This window comes from Haliotis cracherodii, unplaced genomic scaffold, assembly GCF_022045235.1.
Source record: "Haliotis cracherodii isolate W230 unplaced genomic scaffold, xgHalCrac1.p SCAF_1, whole genome shotgun sequence".
NCBI classification, from domain to species: domain Eukaryota; kingdom Metazoa; phylum Mollusca; class Gastropoda; order Lepetellida; family Haliotidae; genus Haliotis; species Haliotis cracherodii.
The window spans coordinates 1,869,316-1,891,862 of record NW_027266264.1 but is presented as its reverse complement, the minus strand read 5'-3'; the positions used below and the strand labels follow the sequence as shown (position 1 = coordinate 1,891,862).

Genomic DNA, 22,547 nt, shown 5'->3' with positions numbered 1-22,547 from the left:
ATAGAGCTTAAATGTTTCACTTTTTCAAAGCAGTAATGCTTGGCATCGCGAGAATGATTACAGACGATTTGGCTGTGTGAATAACACGAAACACACGACAAGGAACAAGTTAACATGCCCGTGGAATACGTGACTTAAGAAATGTCACATCAGCGAGTGGATTAAATCGTCTCGGACTTGTGCAAGCTTTGTTGAACATTGTATGTATTCTCGTCACAATCAGTACCCTTGTTAGACATTAAACATGACATTACACATGACATTAAACATGATGTTCACATTGTGTTCAGCCAATCAACTCCTGCATGCATAGACTGGTGTCCTGTCGGGACTGCGGGCGATGGGAGACGTAAGCATGACATGCTCCCATCATAGCAACATTAAACAGTATTTTGTGTAACGTCAATTGGTATGGGTGTCGTAAACATAAGAACTGGCAACGGGGTGCACGTTTAAACGACGGACTGTGCGTTCAACATTGAAGTTGTAATATGTGTTGGGAAATATTTCGGATATTTTACACAGCGATTGTCTCCAAAACATCCTTCATAACAACGTCACAACAACGTTGTCGGTTCATATGGTTTCCCATCATATATCGCAACTAAATGTACTTCTTGTATTATTTACATATTATACTGTATGCTTGTAGATATGATCACACACACATACAGAGACACACAGACAGGCAGACACATACACATACAGACACACAGACAGGCCGACACACATACAGAGACAAACAAACAGATACACCGACATACAGACATACAGACACACAGACAGACACACACATACAGAGACATACATACAGGCAGACACATACATACAGAGACACACAGGCAGATACACAGACATACAGTCAGGCAAACATACATACAGACAGACACACAGACATACACACACAGACAGACATACCCATACAGAGACACAGAGACAGATACACAGGCATACAGACAGGCAAACATACATACAGACACACACACACATACAGAGACACACAGACAGATACACAGACATACAGACAGGCAAGCAGACGCACAGGCTGACGGTCGGACATACAGACGGACGGACATACTAGAGAGAGCGTGGGAGATTCAGAGTAGTTATGTATCCACGACTGTTACCCCTTCAACGTTAACCTGTCTATAATGTCACCTTCGTCACCACTACATACGACGAGGCCTGGGACGAGTCCAAATTTACTACCCGGATACCCACCCCCCTATTACCCGACCCTACCCGGGTACCCGCTGTAGGTCTCATGAGCTAGGTACAATATGTCCGATTTAGAAATGTCTGCCCTGGCAAAATGTATTTAGATACACGTATAAAACGATCTGGCCATGCAAACACTGAAGTGTACAGCGTGAAGTTTTATCTTTATTCAAACCTATAAAAGTCAGAAGGAATGGGTGCATAGTCAGAAAGAAATGTGAACAATTGTGACTTGTAGTGTAACCATAAAGTTTTTGACAATAATTTTTGTCATTAAACAATATATCACGTGACTAACCACGGGTCCGGATAGTCCTGTGGGTACCCGGGTCCTACTCAGTACCCACCCGACCCGAGTACCGGGTTACCCGTCCCAGCGCTACATACAACCCAATACATCAGGGGAATGTAGTTGTTATGTTATACTGGCGACACCCGTCAAACCATGCTAGATTTCTTAACCTCAGTGCAGCCATGCATGGCAAGAAAGATCGCAACCGTAACCAAGCTACGGTCCAGCTGCACCGCATTAAACAGCAACGTTATCATTCCAAAAAGATATCTGGTGGAAACGTTGTTGGTGATATGTGTGACTATGTCAATATTGACTGGGACGAGGTACCATGGTGCCCATCCCCAATATCCACATGCTTTTAGAGGGGAATTATGCCACCAACTAGAGCAAGCCGTTGACATGAGAAACAACTTGACATGCACTAGACGCGTAGACAGACTTTGGAAGAATGCCAATGTCACACACAAACAGCTGGTAATGAACTTACAGTCAGCACGTCTCTTAGGAACAGTAATTAGAGAAATGAACAGAATTAACATATGCATTGCGAAAACTGTGTTTAAACACCCACCTAAACACGTCACTTGTTCCATAATTTTGACGTGTTTAGGACTAACTATGTTTACGATTGTGTTTAACAGGTAAACCTTTTTAGGGTCTAAATTTGGGAAAGACCTCTATCCCCGTTTAAAATTCATTGTAGGTGATTTTGAAAAAGGGCGTTTTCTATAAGTTGTTTAATGGACATTTATGGGGGGTAACATAAAAAAATTAAGTGTCTTTCGAGGTCATCAGATACTTCCGTTTCCTGTATTATAGACTACTATGCGTCACACAGCAACAACCCGTTTATGAACATAACACTGTTTAAGCCTCGGCGGGATACAAACTTGCAACCTCACGACTAGCGGCCCGCCACGCTGACTCATGTGCTCCGGGGACTGCTGTGATCGCAATTTTTACATTGCACAATTTTATGCTAATATTGTAACAAGTTCGTTATACGTCCTGTGTTATGCACGTTCCTGTGAATCTGATTGCCGCTTCTAATTTCAATATATATATATATATATATATATATATATATATATATATATATATATATATATATATATATATATATATATATATATATATATATAAATAAAATTAATTATAATCATGTTTAGATTATGGGGATGTTGTGTTTAAGTGGTGTATATATGCTGTGATAATTTCTTTTGTTTAAATTTAAAACATGGCTTGTATTCCAAACACATTTTTAGAGTGTGTCAAACCTGTTGATATCATTCTACCGTTAATACAATCCCTGAAACAATTCTTGCAGAATGTATTCTATTGTTGTTACTGTCAACTCGTTAATCATATAATCAAATCCTTATCGTGAGGGGACATCGTTTCCTAATGTAGTATTTAGAATGGTACATGTTAATGGACATAGACCTAATGGTTGCCATGGTAATATAAACGTGAACACCCTGAAGAGAATGAACATTTCCCTACCTACCCAGGAACATCTCTCTACCTTCTCTGCAACATATCTCTGCCTATCTGGAACATCTCTCTGCCTACCCTGGAACATCTCTCTGCCTACCCTGGAACATCTCTCTGCCTACCCGCCCAGGAACATCCCCCTGTCTACCCTGGAACATCCCCCTGCCTACCCAGGAACATCTCTCTCCCTTCTCTGGAACATCTCCCTACCTACTCTGGAACATCTCTCTACCTACTCTGGAACACATCCCTCTCTACCCTGGAACATCTCCCTGTCTACCCTGGAACATCTTCCTGTCTACCCTGGAACATCTCCCTGCCTACCCTGGAACATCTCCCTGTCTACCCTGGAACATCTCCCCGTCTACCCTGGAACATCTCCCTGTCTACTCACCCTGGAACATCTCCCTGCCTACCCTGTAACATCTCCCTGTCTACCCTGGAACATCTCCCTCTCTACCCTGTAACATCTTCCTGCCTACCCTGGAACATCTCCCTGCCTACCCTGGAACATCTCCCTGTCTACCCTGGAACATCTCCCTGTCTACCCTGTAACATCTCCCTGTCTACCCTGGAACATCTCCCTCTCTACCCTGGAACATCTCCCTGCCTACCCTGGAACATCTCCCTCTCTACCCTGTAACATCTCCCTGCCTACCCTGGAACATCTCCCTCTCTACCCTGGAACATCTCCCTCTCTACCCTGGAACAACTCCCTGTCTACCCACCCTGGAACATCTCCCTGTCTACCCTGGAACATCTCCCTGTCTACACTAGAACATCTCCCTGCCTACCCTGTAACATCTCCCTGCCTACCTTGTAACATCTCCCTCTCTACCCTGGAACATCTCCCTGCCTACCCTGGAACATCTCCCTGTCTACTCACCCTGGAACATCTCCCTGCCTACCCTGTAACATCTCCCTGTCTACCCTGGAACATCTCCCTCTCTACCCTGTAACATCTTCCTGCCTACCCTGGAACATCTCCCTGCCTACCCTGGAACATCTCCCTGTCTACCCTGGAACATCTCCCTGTCTACCCTGTAACATCTCCCTCTCTACCCTGGAACATCTCCCTGCCTACCCTGGAACATCTCCCTGTCTACCCTGGAACATCTCCCTGTCTACCCTGGAACATCTCCCTGTCTACCCTGGAACATCTCCCTCTCTACCCTGGAACATCTCCCTGTCTACCCTGGAACATCTCCCTCTCTACCCTGGAACATCTCCCTGCCTACCCTGGAACATCTCCCTCTCTACCCTGTAACATCTCCCTCTCTACCCTGGAACATCTCCCTCTCTACCCTGGAACATCTCCCTCTCTACCCTGGAACATCTCCCTCTCTACCCTGGAACATCTTCCTGCCTACCCTGGAACATCTCCCTGCCTGCCCTGGAACATCTCCCTGCCTACCCTGTAACATCTCCCTGTCTACCCTGGAACATCTCCCTCTCTACCCTGTAACATCTTCCTGCCTACCCTGGAACATCTCCCTGCCTACCCTGTAACATCTCCCTGCCTACCCTGGAACATCTCCCTGTCTACCCTGGAACATCTCCCTGCCTGCCCTGGAACATCTCCCTGTCTACCCTGGAACATCTCCCTGTCTACCCTGTAACATCTCCCTGCCTACCCTGGAACATCTCCTGTCTACCCTGTAACATCTCCCTGCCTAGCCTGGAACATCCCCTGTCTACCCTGGAACATCTCCCTGCCTACGCTGGAACATTTCCCTGACTACCCTGGAACATCTCCCTGACTACACTGGAACATTTCCCTGCCTACCCTGGAACATCTCCCTGACTACCCTGGAACATCTCCCTGACTACACTAGAACATCTCCCTGCCTGTATGACGAGCAACCTCTGTTCCCACCGACATGGGCCTAACAGGGGTCAGAGGTTGTGTGAAAGCATGTGTTTTGATCCACAGGTAGGCTCCCCGCACTAGAGACTTTTGTATTAGTATTATGACCCCGTAATACAACCCCCTCTCGGTACAAATTTCCCACTCGCAAGGAATGTAGATTAATGGTAAGGGTCATAGTATGTCACCTTGTAAGCATTGCCAACATACTATGGAACAGTGTGAAGAGCGAGCAGAATACTTGCACTTCAATGCCTTATGCAATCACAGCCTGCATGTTTACAATGCGTCCGGACATACAATTCTCAAGTGCCTTGTAAATAGATATATCTCACTAATTGCGCCGCCGCACCGCGTCCACAAATGCAAGGGCGGTATCTCTGAAATCAGCTGGAGATGTGCAATCTAAGAAACATAACACACATCCCGGGTTGCATCTTAGTCAGCATGTGATATGTCACCTGGGGGGCAAGTGCTCATCGGACAGAGTGTAGCCATTCAGCCGCAGATTAAAGCTATAACTAATCTGCATGTTTCCTGATGTCAGATTACAGAGACAAATAGTCATTGTTCTTGTGGTGTTATCGCCTTCAGTAAGACCCTTGTATACTTCAACACATTTTTATCGAGGCTAAGCGTTTTGACTTTTTCTCCAGCGTTCAGAATCTGGTTCACGTATCCGTGTTGTAGTTTAGCGCAGGCTCTACATGTCTAAAGCAGTGATCGTGTGTCAATAAGATAAAATCCGAAAGTAAATAACGCGGCTGTGGGTTTAAGAACCAAGAAAAAACAAACCACGAGTCCGTTTGAAATCAAAGAGCATCGGCTAATAAATCACATGCAAACAGAAAAAAACGCTGTTTTTGTTTCTGACGAGAGACTTTGAGGTTCACATGCAATTAAACAGAAGCGTATTTACTCCATGTAAACGCATGTAAATTATTATCTAAACGTCTTAACGCGAGTGTAAACACTGAAATTCTAATCAGGGACGATATGTAACTTTACATGGCCAAATGTTAGCTGGATAGAGCTTGATTGTGATCGATGCTTGTAGATGTGTGTGGAGAGGTGAACTGGGAGCAAGCAAGAAAGATGGCCCTGTGACTGCAGTGATTTGTCACTCCGGTGTACCAAACTCTATTGCACCCGAGGTGCCACTGGTGGCTCAGTGACCGGAAGAGCAGCAGTCCGCTGTGCCAGACCTCGTGATCGTGGATTGAATCCCTGATTCAGCCTGACTGTGGTTCTTGGCTTCTTGATGAAATGTGTGAGATACGAGAGGCATGCTCTTGTCCCCTTATATATCGTCAAACTAGCTACTGAAAATTTCCACACAGTGCCCACGCAATATAGAATATTCCTGATGTTTCTATAACACACTATCACAGTCCACAGTATTCTGGTAGATTACATATTTAATACTAGCATCTAAATATACTAGTATTACATTCCTGACAACTAATCACTGTCCAAACACAATGCAATGAGCGTCTACCGAGTCTCACGGCCACAATCATTGTTCCACAATAAAATACACTGCCATATAAAAATGTATAGGACCTGCATCCTCTCGGGACTCTATCCCACTGTGTGATGACTGTTCGCTGCCGCATGAAACCCAACCCACTCACTCGCCCATCGTGACATGAAAGATTGTCTGTTGTGTCCAATATTCTCTTTTCACAAGAACTGTAAAACTTGTTACCTTTTCTCGGTGGTGAAACGTACTTCATTATTCGCTGTGTCATCGATAGAGATCCGGACTTAATATATACATGAGTGAGTGAGGTTTTTAAGTCCTTTTCAGCAATATTCCAGCAATACCACTGTGAGGGACACCAGAAATCACACATTGTACCCATGTGGGGAACGAACCCAGGCCTTCAGCGTGACTAGCGAACGCTTTAACCACCAGGCTACCCCACCGTCTCTTACCTGATGAGTTAACTTTGCTGTATGTACATCTTATAGTGGAAGTTTCTATATGGAGACATGTATGCGATGACAGAAGTACGTTCTGTCCTCATTGATGACGTAAAGCTCGTGTATGACGTAACAAATATAACAGGTCCGTCAAAGGTCATTACGTTTGCACAATAACGATCAGCATTCAACTCGGCGCCGCGCATGCGCTCGTTGGAGACTGTTGAAAACATGGTTAATGAACCCCGTGATTACTCGTCCTGTTGATTCAATGGTGTGTTCTATTCCCATTTGTTAACAAGATGGTTTCTCTGTTCCAGACTGTTCGGCTGCCTCCTGCTGCTTGTATATGTCTTCTCTCCTCTCTCCACGGCCATCAGGGTAAGTCCTGCTTTAGTGCAACACATGTAACCTTTCGAAAGAAGCATTTTCATCTAAGAATTAATTGTATCGATGAATAGAGCAACCCGTTTACTGTCTGATCATGTACTTCCCTAAATCTAGCGCGTTCAAGAAATTGTTTTTATACATAAAAAAGGAATAACTTTTAACTTTGACTTAATTAAAAAGAGCAAATGATCCCATGCATTCCTGGACGTGGGTATACGTGACTTTAAAACGTCAAACAGCACATACGCAGTCCACGCCAATCAAACCACCCCTTACACGACCACGCTCACCGGCCACGCCACCAAAAGCTCCTGACAATGGGACTCCTGCCCAATCAGCTGACTGCTACCCACGACCACGCCCTGGCAGGGACATTGGTAGCCTTGCTGCAAGGCTGTACTGAATGAAAAGTCCATAGATGTATAGTAATCTCATCCTCCTGATAGGCAGGTCTAGTTATATGGACTAATGATTCCAGTCTCTTATAGGAACAACTTGTTCTTATTTACATAATCTAAAAAATATGATTTATGCTAATAATTATTTCCTTAGAGCCTTGTGCAAATTTAGTACATTGGCAGCAGTCTTTCCTCAACACACGTACAACGTTATTCACGTATAGTTTTCATTACCTCAGAAGCCGACAGAAGCCAGACACAGCGTAGTTTGGCGTGTGACATGGACTGGCTTCCTACCAGCTTCTCGGCCCAGCTTATGTAATTGGATTGTTTCCATCACTGGCGAGCTGCATATCAATTAATTTCCTCATCGATAGCGACCGACCTGGGTGCGCCGGTGTATCGTGTTTGGTGCCAGTGTGATTGTGGCGCGTCTGGCTTTGTCTCACGCTTTACACAATAGCTGTGCATTTTCCTTCCGTTTCATAATTGCGAATACTGCAGTAGGCAGCGTATCAAAAACAGACTAATGAGATGGGTGTTGGTGCCTTGGGGATGGATGGTGCGAGTGTGGGACGGGGTGTCAGATGGGTGTAAGACGTAAGTATGTCTCGGTAGGGTAAACCAGTTGTCAAAGCGCTAGCTCGAAACGTCAAACATCGGATTCGAATCCCGCCTGGGGTACCATGTAGGACGCTCCCTAGTGGTGTATATGTATGTGACTGAATAGTTCTACTTTACAAGAGGAGCAGACCTATTGTTGCCGGACATTCTCTTGTTATTCTCTGGCGTTGACGTTCTGTTTTATCTGATCTAAACAATCCGGCGTAATGAATGTATTTAGCATCATAAGCACCCCCCATGACCCTGCCTTGTGTATTACAGCGTTGTCTTAAATAGACAAATTTATGCAGTTATCTTGTGGCGTCCCTGTACTGATTAACATCATAACGCTGCCGCGGTATGTACACCCGTACACTGATTGTTGGGATCGGCTCGTCCTGAGTTACATCAAGATAATGCCTTGATCACCCCAGTCTGGCAGTCACTCGCTCACCTTGACACCTGACTACCACCACTTCTTCCGGTCACCCTGACAACTGACTACCCTTACCCTCACCACAACCATTCAATCACTCTCCTTGACAACTGACTACCCCCACCCCTTCCGGTCACCCTGACAACTGACTACCCCCACCCCTTCCGGTCACCCTGACAACTGACTACCCCCCCTCCCTTCCGGTCACCCTGACAACTGACTACCCCAACCCCTTCCGGTCACCCTGACAACTGACTACCCCCCCTCCCTTCCGGTCACCCTGACAATTGACTACCCCAGCCCCTTCCGGTCACCCTGACAACTGACTACCCCCACCCCTTCCGGTCACCCTTACAAATGACTACCACCACCCCTTCCGGTCACCCTGACAACTGACTACCCCAACCCCTTCCGGTCACCCTGACAACTGACTACCCCCACGGCCTCACCACACCCATTCAATCACTCCTTCTGACATCTGCCTTCCGTTCCCCCTCACCACACCCATTCACTCACTCACCCTGACAACTGACTCCCCCCTCACCACACACATTCATTCACTCCCCCGAGACGCATACCTTTCCACTTCCACCCTAATATTGGCCGCACCCGCACACCCGTCACTCAGACCTAGACATTTTTACCAACCCTCCCGCTCGCTCCGTTACCCAGAGAACGCGAACCGCAGCCCTTAAATTGTTCCTCACATTCACTACACTGAAGCATCACCCGCACATCCTACTGGCGAACTTCTGATTAGCAAGATACTAGCATAAACATCTCATATGTAGCGATCCCCAAGCGCCACAATTTTTAAAATGTCACTTGTAATAGTACTCCACGTAAATGGCCAACGACATTACCAGATCGTTATGGTTTGATCGTATTCCGCCATCTTTGACCGACACAAGCCGATCTCTCCTGGATTAGCTCTCAAAGCTGATACTGCTGATCAAACAACTCTCAGCTCTGAATGCAAACCGCAGCTAAGAAGACATAGACTTTCAATGCTGAAACACGAGCTAACTGATTAGACAGCGGCTCTGAATACTGAATGATGTGCACATATGACAAAGACTCTCAATGCTGAAACACGAGCTAACTGATAAGACAGCGGCTCTCAATACTGAATGATGTGCACAGATGACACAGACTCTCAATGCTGCAGCATCGGCTCCTATTACAGGTGACCGCCTCCGTGGTCTAGTGGCAGAGCGTCTACCTGCAGAGCGGAAGGTCGGGGGTTCGATCCACGGCCCATCATACCAAAAGACGTTGAACGATAGTACTTGTTGTTACCCAGCCTGGCGCTCGGCATTTATAAATGGGGTAAAACAGACTTGTCGGCTCGTGACATGGTGTCTCAGTAGGCTAGTCGGCATTAGTCCGGACTAGTACACGCATGCACGCACGCACGCACGCTCACAAATACACACACATGCACGTCGCAATGAAAGTTCAATAATTTTGGACACGACGTTATACCTCATTTCACCTCACCTCATCTCATAATAGGGGGCACGGGTGGCCCAGTCGTCTAAGGCGCCGCGATTCGCTGTGCAGAGTTGCGTCCCTTAGGCACGCCAGAAACCTATGATTGTGGGTTCGAATCCAGGTTCACCCCGATTATGTTTCTAGGTTTGTCAGCACCATACCCGTGCTCGTGGGTTTCACCGAAGTGGTAAACGTCTGAGACCTGCATCACTTCGGGCTTTCCTCCCACGTTAAGCTGACACGCCGTGATATAACTGGAATACTGTTAAAAGCGGCGTTAAACCCAACTCACTCACTCACTCACTCATCTCATAATACAGGTTCTGTCAATGCTCCAGCATCGACTCATAAGATAGGACTCTCAATCTTATTGCTCTGGAGTTATTGAGGCCCTCACTGCTGAACGATCTACTGATAAGACAAATACTAGTTTCTCAATACTAAAGCATCTGCTGATAAGGCAGACAGCTTTTTACTGACGCTACGCCATTGTAGTTAAGCTATGAGGACAGAGACCGTGAATCGCTTTGTGATATTGAGTCGCTCTGTTTGTATATTTAGAATTATCTCTGTTATTGCAATTCAGCCAAATGTTCTTTCAAATCCTCTTGTCAGGGTCTGTCCTCCGTCTATAAAGGTATCAAGCTGACAGTTGTCAGATCTAAATGTTGTTGAAGTGTGTTGTTCACCTCCAGGGCAGCACGCACCCAGTCCCGTGTTTATTTGACAAGTGTTTCAATGCTGCAAAGAACGGATTATATTCGTGTCGGGAAATTAACTTCGGTAGCTGTTCCGGAAATGTCTCATTGTTCGTAATATGTTGTGGGAGAGTAGTCTTTCTTGGAGTAGACGTGCTATTGGACCAACACATGTCTAACACTTGCCGCACAGCAAGAATGTGATCAACTGATGTGCTGGAATGTCGTGATCGTGGAATGTCAGCGAGACCTAAATGGGAACATGTGAAAAAGTCATTGAGCTTGGAACTATAGAGAGATGGCCTCCCACTGACGACTGACTGGGCGAACGAATCTCCTACCCCCGACTGGGTTATAGGAGAGGACTGTCTAGTGTTCCCCTAAAAACTGTTGGTAATGTTTTGTTTTCTTCGTGTGGAAACCTCATATGAGCTCGCATGGAGCCTGCACAACACTGACATCAGCATAATGGAAATATAATCAGATGACTCGTATTCCATGGCGTAGTCATAGTGGGCATGGAAATGTGATTTGCCGTTGTATCCGCTGTGTCTCAGCTGACGCGACCAGCGATGAAAGGGTACTGACTAACTGATGTTCTTAGTTACGTACGAACATTTGGGATTTCCTTGACTCAACTGGGGCCATGATTCGATCTCGGCAATTTTAAAATAATCTTCCAAATGTTGTTTTACGAACCAGAGGATATATTCATAATTATGTATATGAATGCTATGTGGTTAAGGAACGTCGGTAGCTCCGTGGACAGTGCTTCGCTCTTCACGCCGACGCCCCGGTTTGATTCTTCAAACGGGAATAATATTTGAGTCATTTCTTGGTGTCTTTTGCCTCTTAGAAGTTGGATTTGCAATGAAGCGTTACATTGTTGAGGAGTTGGTGTGTGTGGGAGGGGTGGGGGCGTGGTGGTGCATCCGGACAAGAAGGTCCCTGCCAAACTCATGTAGAAGTGGAACGCAATATCCCAAAATTCGGTCCCATTGCTTTTACTGTTTAGTCGTGTTGACATCGTGATAAACTCGTAGAGTGAGTGAGTATGGTTTAACGCCGCTTTTAGCAACATTCCAGCAATATCACGGCGGGGGACACCAGAAATGGGATTCACACATTGTACCCAAGTCTGGAATCGAACCCGGGTCTACGGTGTGACGGATATACTCGTAGAGGTCGCGTTAAGGTACTGAGCTCGTAACTAACTCGTACTCAACACTTACGAAACTTGTCTATATCGTGCCCACATCGGTATGATGTCGCAGTGACATCGCGCGGACATCGTACTTACTTCGTGTTATAGTCGTAGTAATGTCGTGATGTGCTCCTACTAAAGTACGTACCTCATTCACATACACGATTTTATACCCATTACGATATTTCACACATCGAAATACATCGCGGTCAACATCGCGAAAGTGGGCGGGTGCCATTAATCTGTATTGGGATGCGACGCTCTCAACGCTGCGATCTCTTTGTGGAAGCGGCCATCAACCACAAACCATCTGAACGCTACGATAGCCGAACGCATGTGCTAAAATATGGGAGTTGTGACAGTCGTAGCGCTACGATTGCTTTGTGAAATACACTGTAGGCGGCTGCAATGTATGGTGACCGGCTGACTCGGGCCAGAGTACCTGGACTTCACGTGGAGGTGTTGCTCATGACATCAACAACCGCCATATTTCCTGGCAAAGTTTTAATCATATATACGGGCCGTTTTTATAGAGCTGAGATATTACTGAATGGCGAAAAACGAAATCAACTCCCCCACTTCTCCAGGTTATTTCACATGGGTTCCTGGCTCGCTGAACTTCGGGGTGTTCCTGTGCTACATGTTCCACATGTTGTGAGAAGAAACTTAACTTACGTAAAATGTCGTTGAGAAAAACAGGGCTAAAGAGCTGCGGACGCTCCATCACATGAATTCGATACATCTACACAAATTACCATCTCAACACCCAACACGTCTTGAATTGGTAACGGCTTTCAAAACACCTTAAGTGAGGTGAAAACAAGGTGAATTATGGGTAATGACACACTGGGACAGATTCAACTCGACCTCGGGTAGAGATTAGGGTTCTGTGAGGATGTGATGGGGAACTGTGTTGTATTGTGGGAAGAAGGAACATTTACTGGGGTCCTGTAAGGATCTGATGGAGCACTGTGATCTAGTTCTATACAACTGCTGCAGACACTGAACACCCAGTTTCTGCTCTTGTAACGATGCACTGATGGTCTAGCCTAGAGTGGTGGCGGGGTAGCCCAGTGGCTAAAGCGTTCGCTCGTTCAGGTTCGATACCCTGTGTGAAGCCTGTTTCTTGCGTCCCCGCCATGAGGTTGGCGGAATAATTATATAAGCAGCGTAAACCATACTCACTCACTCTAGCCTGGTACAAATGTCTATTAAGTTATTTGCGATAATACATCAATATAAGTTGGTCCTTTCATCTAGTTCTACGACATTCATCGTTTTGTATATGTTATGCTTGTGCTAATCCCCATCACTTAGGCTACGTGGTTGATGCAGGACTGACGCACTACCCTGACACAAGCCTGAAACCGATACACGTCTTCATCAGTTACATACATGGGATAACTGAATGACCAAGATGAAAGATGAAATATATAGACGATAGGTACATTGTAATGGTATCTATGCTCCTACTCCGTGAAGCATATGTGGATGTGGATGAGAAGGACCACAAGATGGATGTAGTGGCAGCCCTATCGCCTCTAACAAGTGTCCCACACCGTCATGAACCAACACGTAGTATATGTAACAATCAACAGGCGCATCTGTTGTGGTCGTTAAAGTTCATTAAATCAACTTCTTAGACAATCTAGTTGATCTATATTGGCCTGATGCATACCAGCGCCCGAGATGAAAAGGACTCCTGGTGCAGCTTGCATGAAACCAAATAATCCAGAAAGCAGTCAGTCATAATATCCTCCAGTCGGTGTCTTCCCAAGCCCCTCCGTCTCCCACATGAATGAACAACAGCTACGGTGCGCCGTCAACCGATTACTGTACGGCTTAGGCCCGCATCTCAAATTTGAACCATGCTCCATTGTAACCAGTGCAGGTCTTAGATTCCTTAAAGTTCTTTTCCAGATGCTACAGGCATCTAAGCATGTGTCGAATAAACGTTTAGGAACTTCTCACGTCTCAGCGAAACATTCTGGTCTGGTCTATTTTTAGGAGATCGTCGGCTATATTCAGTCTAGTCTGTAAAACCGTCAAAGTGAGTGCCATAAAAGTTTATGCAGTTTTTGCCCTGTACACGTGGTAAATATTATAGTCCGACTACAAAAATGTTTTCTTACACGAGATCTTTCTTGATTCGGTACAGCGTAACGCATCCATTGCGGGCTGGACGTCCTGCGTGAGTGGGTGACTGGGAGGGTTCGTGAGTGAGTGAGTGAGTGAGTGAGTGCGGGAGGGAGGGAGAGAGAGAGAGGAGTGCGTGCGTGAGGGAAGGGGGGAGTGAGTGAGTGAGTGAGTGAGTGCCTAGTGGTACAGTTATGTCAGCCATGTCAGCCAATTGTCGTAGAGAAGTGACCAGTTGTCAGATGTTAACCACACCCATGAAGCCGCTGTGCACGTGCATAACGCTGACAGACCAACGTTCATAATCGGTACTATGAAGACATTGAAATCAAGGGACACAACTCTGATCACCGAAATTGGGTACCTTCATCTACTGGGCGTAATCTGTGTGTGTGTGTTTAATGCTGTTCTTGATGTTCATATATTGCTAACCATCACTCGTACATCTGGCTTTCTCACACAGCATTCCGTTCGTGTGATGTTTATCCAACTTTGTGTGTAATATTAAGATGTTTTCGTTTGGTTGAAGTCAAGACGAACCTATTTTGAATTTATCTGGCATAATATCGCGTAATTCTAGCCGTACCCTTAACTTCGTCTATGAACTGTATCAAATGATACGTGATGATGTAAACAGCTTTAACCCATTTGATATTCAGATAAACATCAGCATGGGAGAATGATTTGGCCAGATGGAGCTAAATAGGTCAGTTAGGGATTGTGAGGACATGTCAGCACTGTGGCAATACTGACCGCAACACTGACCGCAACACTGACCGCAACACACCTTCTGGTGCTCAAACAGGTCTTAGACTAACGAGCAGTCTATGAAAACGTATAATTGTGATAGAAACAAAGGACCCCATTGAAACTGAAAAGAAGTTAAGGAGATGGAAGATCCTAAACCTGTGGCACATCCAACCTGCTTCATTTAGGGCATTGCAATAAGGAATGGTCGTGGTTCAGGGACTGTGAGTCAGACTAATACATGGCTGTGCATTGCAGGACATGCGCCTCCAACTAAAACATGTAATCCCACGAAAAACTGAGAAATGTATTTAACAAGATTATGTGTTTATGGAAGGCAATAACTGCCAAATCATGACGGCTGTTTCTCGCTTTCAATGCAACTAATGACACATTCATCATGCGCGGCGCTCCCCAACTTTCAATAAGAGGTTGTACATTTCCACGCCTAATTATTTCATCCTAATTGTACACAGCAAAAACGAAACAACATCTGGATTTGTCATAAATAAAGACGTTTTCGACCCCTGAACGCCTTATCCTCTCCCAATAGCACGTTAAGGCGAAATTAAAATGATGTAGTGCCAATTAGAGAGCCAGGTCCAGTTCCACTGAAGCTGGTAAAGGAAACAGGTGATTGCTAAGGGATTGCTTTAGACTGATACATGTTGAGGTATTGTGTTCTTGAGCATTAACGAAGAAACCTATACAACCCGTGACAAAGTATTGGTCACATGATTTAGGTTGAAGCTTCGTGTGAAGTATGACTGATGTTCCATCAGACTGCACTACAGTCGGCACCACGATGTCTTGGTATCAGTATCATTCCTAGTCGTCGGGGTACGATCACACACAAACCCAGCCAGACCAGAGCTGAACATTTAAGATGGTCATAAGTGTTATCCTAATGGCGTGTACTTTGTCGCATTGTCTGACAAAAGGTCAAAACGTCAATATTAATGTCCGTAGAAGGAATATCCACAACGCTGTACCAGAAAGTCAAAACAAAACAAGCGACAATTTCAAGTTACAAAAAGTGTGGCCAGTCCTAACGCTAACGCCCGTCGTGTCAGATTACCGTCTGGATTTGTCAGCACACACGTGATGTCGTTATATAACTGAAATACTGTTCAATTCGGGGTTAAACAAAATTCACTCACTCACTTAATAGACGATGTCAACAGCGCTACAGGAAACCCACACACATGACAGCTCAAATGTATTTCCGCGACAGACCGGTCCACAGAACGCGGTAGAAGCATGGAAATCCTAGCCTTGCTCCCAGGCTGTACTGAAAGAAAATTTCATGGATGTGAAGTACAACTATCCTTCTAATAGGCAAGTCTAGGTACGTGGACAATAAGGACTCCAGTCTCTTACAGGGACAACTTGTTCTTATTATTTACATAATCTAGAACTTATGATTTGAACTAATAATTACTGCCTTAGAAACTTGTGCAAGTCTAACTGAATCCATATATCACCGACAATGAAGTGTGGAATCAGACATAGGAGCTGTCATTAGGTTAGAAAAATAACCACTTTCCGAAACAGCCAAGCAAAACGTTGTAGCACAGCTTTAAAGTGATGTTAACATCGGGGTTTTCCCGTTGGTACAATGAGTCTTGTATCATCACCTGGCAGTCATCGGAGATGCCCTCTTCCTCTACCCCTCTCTCCCAAGTACTTGTGTGTGATGAAGGGGACACATGTGAGTCAAGGGGATGGCTTCCTGGTACCAGCTTCCACTGGTGGAGCACAGGCCGTTTACTTGCCTTCTCTGGAGTATAGCTTCTAGACAAGTACACGGAGTTTGTCCATAGTGATACGTGGATATTTTCTTTATGCGTTTTATATGTCGAATACGTCGTCAAAACTGCGGGTATCTCGAAATGTGTATTCACACCTCTTTACAAAAGCTCCTCTCTTTGTATATCTGCTCAGCGTTAAGTCTTCCAATGACGATCCGGGTTAGAACTTGTCTTCAGGAACCCATGCTTGTCCCCCTGTGAAGATCCGGGTTAGAATTAGTCTTCAGCAACCCATGCTTGTCCCCCTGTGAAGATCCGGGTTAGAACTGGTCTTTAGTAACCAATGCTTGTCCCCTTGTGAAGATCCGGGTTAGAGCTGGTCTTTAGTAACCCATGCTAGTCCCCTGTGAAGATCTGGGTTAGAACTGGTCTTTAGTAACCAATGCTTGTCCCCTTGTGAAGATCCGGGTTAGAGCTGGTCTTTAGTAACCCATGCTAGTCCCCTGTGAAGATCCGGGTTAGAACTGGTCTTTAGTAACCAATGCTTGTCCCCTTGTGAAGATCCGGGTTAGAGCTGGTCTTTAGTAACCCATGCTAGTCCCCTTGTGAAGATCCGGGTTAGAGCTGATCTTTAGTAACCCATGCTAGTCCCCTGTGAAGATCCGGGTTAGAGCTGGTCTTCAGCATCCCATGCGTGTCCCCCTGTGAAGATCCGGGTTAGAACTGGTCTTTAGTAACCCATGCTTGTCCCCCTGTGAAGATTCGGGTTAGAATTAGTCTTTAGCAACCCATGATTGCCCCCCTGTGAAGATCCAGGTAAGAATTGGTCTCAAGCAGCCCATGCTTGGTTGGGATCGGGTGGTTGATGCACGTCGTCGTATCCCATTACGTAGATCGATGCTCATGAAGTCAATCACTGGATTGTCTGGTTCAGATTTTCCATATTTAGAGATCACCGTCATATAACTAGGACATTACTATAGTTCGACCTTCAACAACAAAAACCAACAAACGTTTTTATTCGGAATGGACAGATCATTGTCATGGTTACATCGTGCTCTTCGTTTTTGATAGCTTCGAGTTTGTCTTGTTTAAGAATGAGCTATAAGCTTTCACGTCTTTGCAATTGATTCAAAAGGATTCCTGAAAGTGTACAAGCAGTTCCGTAACGCTATTCCAAATGTATTCATTAATCATTCATTGTATGGATGATTGAGGAGCTGACTCTACATGATAGGGAGGGTCCTTGTGGGCACTGTTTTAGCATCATTTGTCCAGCACATCGATCATTGATATTTCAGAGTAAATGCAGCATTGGCATTTCAGTGTAAGTCATGGCGACACTGCGACATCCATAACCGTCTCAGTGCGTACACACCCGTACGTATGACTGATGATGCAGTACCTCTTCATCCACGTTGCTCCTTCATCATTTGATAATGCGCCATATATTTCTTCTTGTCTTCTTGTAATGAATGTTATTCTTTATGAGATATGTCTTTCGTTGACAGCAGAACTCTACTCAAATCTTGTACGCATAAAGCATGACATTCCTCTTTTATTTGTTTCCATGTGTCACCTCGTTGTCTCTTCATTGTTCCCATGTTGTGTGGGAACGCCCCCGTAGTCCAGTGGTAGAGCGTCCGCCCGGAGAGCGGAAGGTCCGGGGTTCGATCCCCGGCCGCGTCATACCAAAAGACGTTAAAAGATGGTACTTGTTGTTACCCTGTCTGGCGCTCGGCATCAAGGGGCTAAAACAAGAACTGGTCGGCTCGGAGTCAGTATACTGTGGGGTGGGGTATTCATGTTAAACTGCGGCGTAATATCTCAGTGAGCTAGTCCGGACTAGTACAAACAACCACACAAACACACACGTACATGCAAGGTCGCTATATAAGTGCAATAATCTTGGACGCGACGTTAAACCCCATTTCACCTCACCACCTCACCATGTTGTGTGATGTCATATACCTTGGTAAACATGCAACTGGGTCTATAGCCTGCTGCATAAAGGAGCGGGGAAATGAACTATCAGAGGGATTAGTACCGTTGTAATGCACGCGTGACATGCTGAACTGTGTACACAAGGCAGTTTGGCCCTAGAAGGGCGTTAACATGTTTGTATGTACCTCTTTTCGTTGGAGATATTTATGTGCATGCTTGCACAGTGCATTGTAGCTACGATGATCTTATGTGTTCCTTGGTGAGGGGGATGTCGGAGCCAATCAGCCTCAAGACCAACTGTTCTTGAACATAGTACATGTAACATGTGACATGTTATGTTTCGTCCGCTTGATAAACGCTGACAACACTATTGGTTTTTTATTGTGGTGCTCCACGTGAAACCTGTGATATGTCGACTCGGGAGAACAAAAGAGAGCTGGAGACTGGGATAGTACCATCAACTCCTGATGTATTGAGCACCGTGAGGCTTCTTTAGTGTCATTGAGTGTGGGAGGACAGGCAGGGCAACAAAATGAGCCTACAGCAGGTTGTAGATGTCCCCGAGGGTGGGAGGACAGGCAGGGCGACAATGTCAGCCTAAAGCATGTATTTGTCCTTGAGTGTAGGAGGAAAGTCTGGGCGATTATGTCAGCCCTCAGCAGGGTGAGGATCTCCCCGAGGGTGGGAGGACGGGCAGGGCAACAAAATGAGCCTACAGCAGGTTGTAGATGTCCCCGAGGGTGGGAAGACAGTCAGGGCGACAATGTCAGCCTAAAGCATGTATTTGTCCTTGAGTGTAGGAGGAACGTCTTGGCGATTATGTCAGCCCTCAGCAGGGTGTGGATCTCCTCGAGGGTGGGAGGACAGGCATGGTGACAATGTCAGCCTACAGCAGTAAGTAGATGTCCCCGAGGGTGTGGGGGGACAGGCAGGGCGACAATGTCAGCCCACAGCAGCATGTAGATGTCCCCGAATGTGGAAGGACAGGCAGGGCGACAATGTCAGCCCAAAGCATGTAGATGTCGTCGTCTCGACCTGCACAGCTGCTGTGAGGGGGTATCAATAGCACGAGCACACTCTCGTTTTCTCCCCACCTCGTTTTTTCTTGAGTTTTTAACCGTGCATGGGAACTGACGCGACACTTCTCGTGTAGCTGTACAAATATAGAAACGTGAAAATAGGAAAACACTGCAGCTCAACCTCGTCAGCTCAACCTCGTTACACCGGAAACCTGGCCGTCTGGTGGGTAGTAATTACTGCATGTGTAATCTTCTACACAAAGAAACAAGAAAACCGTCAACTAAGACTATCGGGAATGACAGGTACTGTTTGTTTGTTGTTCAACGCCCCACACAGCAATATCCAGCTTTATGACGGCGGTCTTTAAATAATCGAGTCTGGACCAGTCAATCCAGTGATTGACATCATGAGCATCAAATCACGCAACTGGGATACGATTAACGGGAGAGGGTGGTCGCTGACTTGGTTGATGCATGTCATGATAACCCAATTGCGTAAATCGATGTTCATCATGTCAATCAATCACTGAATGGTCTGGTCCAGACTTGATTATTTACAGACCGCCGTCATATTGATGGAATATTGCTGAGAGCGCCGTTAAGCAGAAACAAACAACGAAGCAGACAATGCAGGTTATATATGACAAGTATTCAAACTGTCTGCTCTTCTTTACTTGTAAGTTCTGGTGGGGTTAAACGTTGCCATGTTTCACCATCTGGCTTCAATTTTCAGTTTTTAACTTAAGGAGTCTTAACTTTTTGTAAGGTTTCGTAAACACAAGCTAAAGAAACAAACCCTGCAAACACGTGACGACAATGTTTATTTTCATTTACAAAAAATATAGCACGCTAAGACATCATATGTGCAATTGTTTACAATGGTTTTAAAAGATGCCAATTAACAGTGACAAACATGGCAAAACCCTTCTTTTTGCTTGATCGAAGGCTACATATTGTAAACACAGGTTGCATGTTGTCAATAGCGCCATCTTGCCTGACTGATGAGGAATTCCCAGGCGCTGCAAACGATACTAATTACAACCCCCCTACGATTGAGACATGAAATGTCTTGTTTTGCTAAGTGGCTGGCAAGCTACAATGCTATCTTGTAGAGGAAATCTGTGGCACAATGGGCTCTGTTTCTTGAGCATATTTTCCCAACAAAGCCCTCCATAACCATACACTGGGTCCCACCCATGACTGTTGTTATTGCATTATTCCTACACACTCGTTAATTTTGTAAAACAAACTCAAACACATGCTGTTTATACGTCACGGGATGTTGGTTTATGAACAGATAAATCATGTTCAACGGTTTTGATTTAGATTTGTATCAAAGATCAAAGACGATGTTACATGAGACGAATGTGTAGAATGTTCCCCTGAGCAGAATAAGAAATGAGATAAAAGCATCGTTACTTGAAATATTATCCTTGTCTATCAACACCCAGGCTTTGATTCATCTGCCAAAACGAATTTCGATGAAGACGTCTTGGCCATTGACAATGAAAACAAGAACCAAGCACTCTTACTTTCGAATTTGAATTCAATATCTCAGAACAGCTTGTAATTAATTAAGCTATGCCAGCCTTAAAATACACCAGTGGGAGTGGGAGAAATTTGGCTGTCGGTTCTCGTTGTTATCTGTTCACTGTTCTCGTTGTTCTCGTTGTTCTCGGCTAAATACGTCGATGCATCACTTGTAGGGGGAAGTTTCAGGGCTGGGATTTTGTGTCGAGATGAGATATTTTTTCAGATACAGATACAAAAAAGATAAACACTTTGCAACACTGCAATTTTTGTATCAGGCAGTTTCTTTTTAAACGGTCTGAAGCATAAATATCTTTTTCAAGAATTTTCGGGACAATTTATTTTTTATCGAAAACATCCTCGGCAACAAGATTATTGGTCCCTTAAAGGCAAGTAGAGGTGAAATGAATGGATCACTGGAAATCAATGATGACTCCAGGTGTTCGCAAAAAGGGTAAGCATTCCTGCTCTACCTGTAGCTCCCGTCACTTACATCATTTGCATAAAACAGTAAATGTTTGTGCCAGTTGTCTGGTCGGAGAGCGGAAGGTCGGAGGTTCGTCATACCAAAAAGAGGTTAAACGATGGTAATTGTTGTTACCTTGCCTTGCCGTCGGCATTAAGGGGCTTAAACAAGGACTGGTCGGCTCGGAGTCAGTATACTGTGTCTGTGTGGGGTATTCATGTTAAACTGTGGCGTGGTACCTCTGTGGGCTAGCACTATAAAATCGGCATTAGTCCGGACTAGTACAAGCACACACACACACACACACACACACACACACACAAACGTCGCTTTATAAGTTCATTAATCTTGAATGCGACGTCAAACCCAAATTCACCTCACCTCACCTCACCTCACCTCACCTTCATGCCGACAGACTGATACAAAGTTGAAATCTACCAGTACATACCGTCTTCAGTTTTGCAGACATTTCACTGTGTATTGAGTAATCATATTAGTGATTAATCATATTAATCATTTTACACGTAGAAATTCAAAACTAAAATATACTCGAAAACAGCAATTTAATTCTGCAGCATATTCCTAGTGTTAAATTTGTGTTCAGATACCTGCCCTACTTGAGGCGTGCACCAGATCCACGATCGCCACGTGCAATACATGCCGGTGTGAGACAAGTTGAAACCCCGATAACATGCTTCGGAACACACACACACTCACTGCCTGGTGCAATGTGCAGTACAAATACCTGAAATAGTCACTTTAATCACGACGACCCACTGATGACCTGGAGCCATGTCTTTAATCTTATATTCGCGTTTATCTGTGAATTACGCAATGCAGTAAACGTTTGCACCAAATGCCATTTGGATGTAGCCGTCTTGTCTTTCCAGAAGAAGTGCTTTCCTTGTAGAATGCAAGAGCCTCTCTACTG

The 22,547-nt window shown here is 45.2% G+C and overlaps 1 protein-coding gene across 1 annotated transcript in view; it reads left to right on the top strand.

Moving 5' to 3' along the window:
• Nucleotides 1–22,547, top strand: part of LOC139471307 (A disintegrin and metalloproteinase with thrombospondin motifs gon-1-like) — an 86,332-nt gene that overhangs the window by 24,622 nt on the left and 39,163 nt on the right. Inside the window, exon 2 of the mRNA XM_071253617.1 lies at nucleotides 7,121–7,181. Coding sequence (XP_071109718.1) covers nucleotides 7,121–7,181 — 61 coding nt within the window. The remainder of the gene's footprint in view (nucleotides 1–7,120; nucleotides 7,182–22,547) is intronic.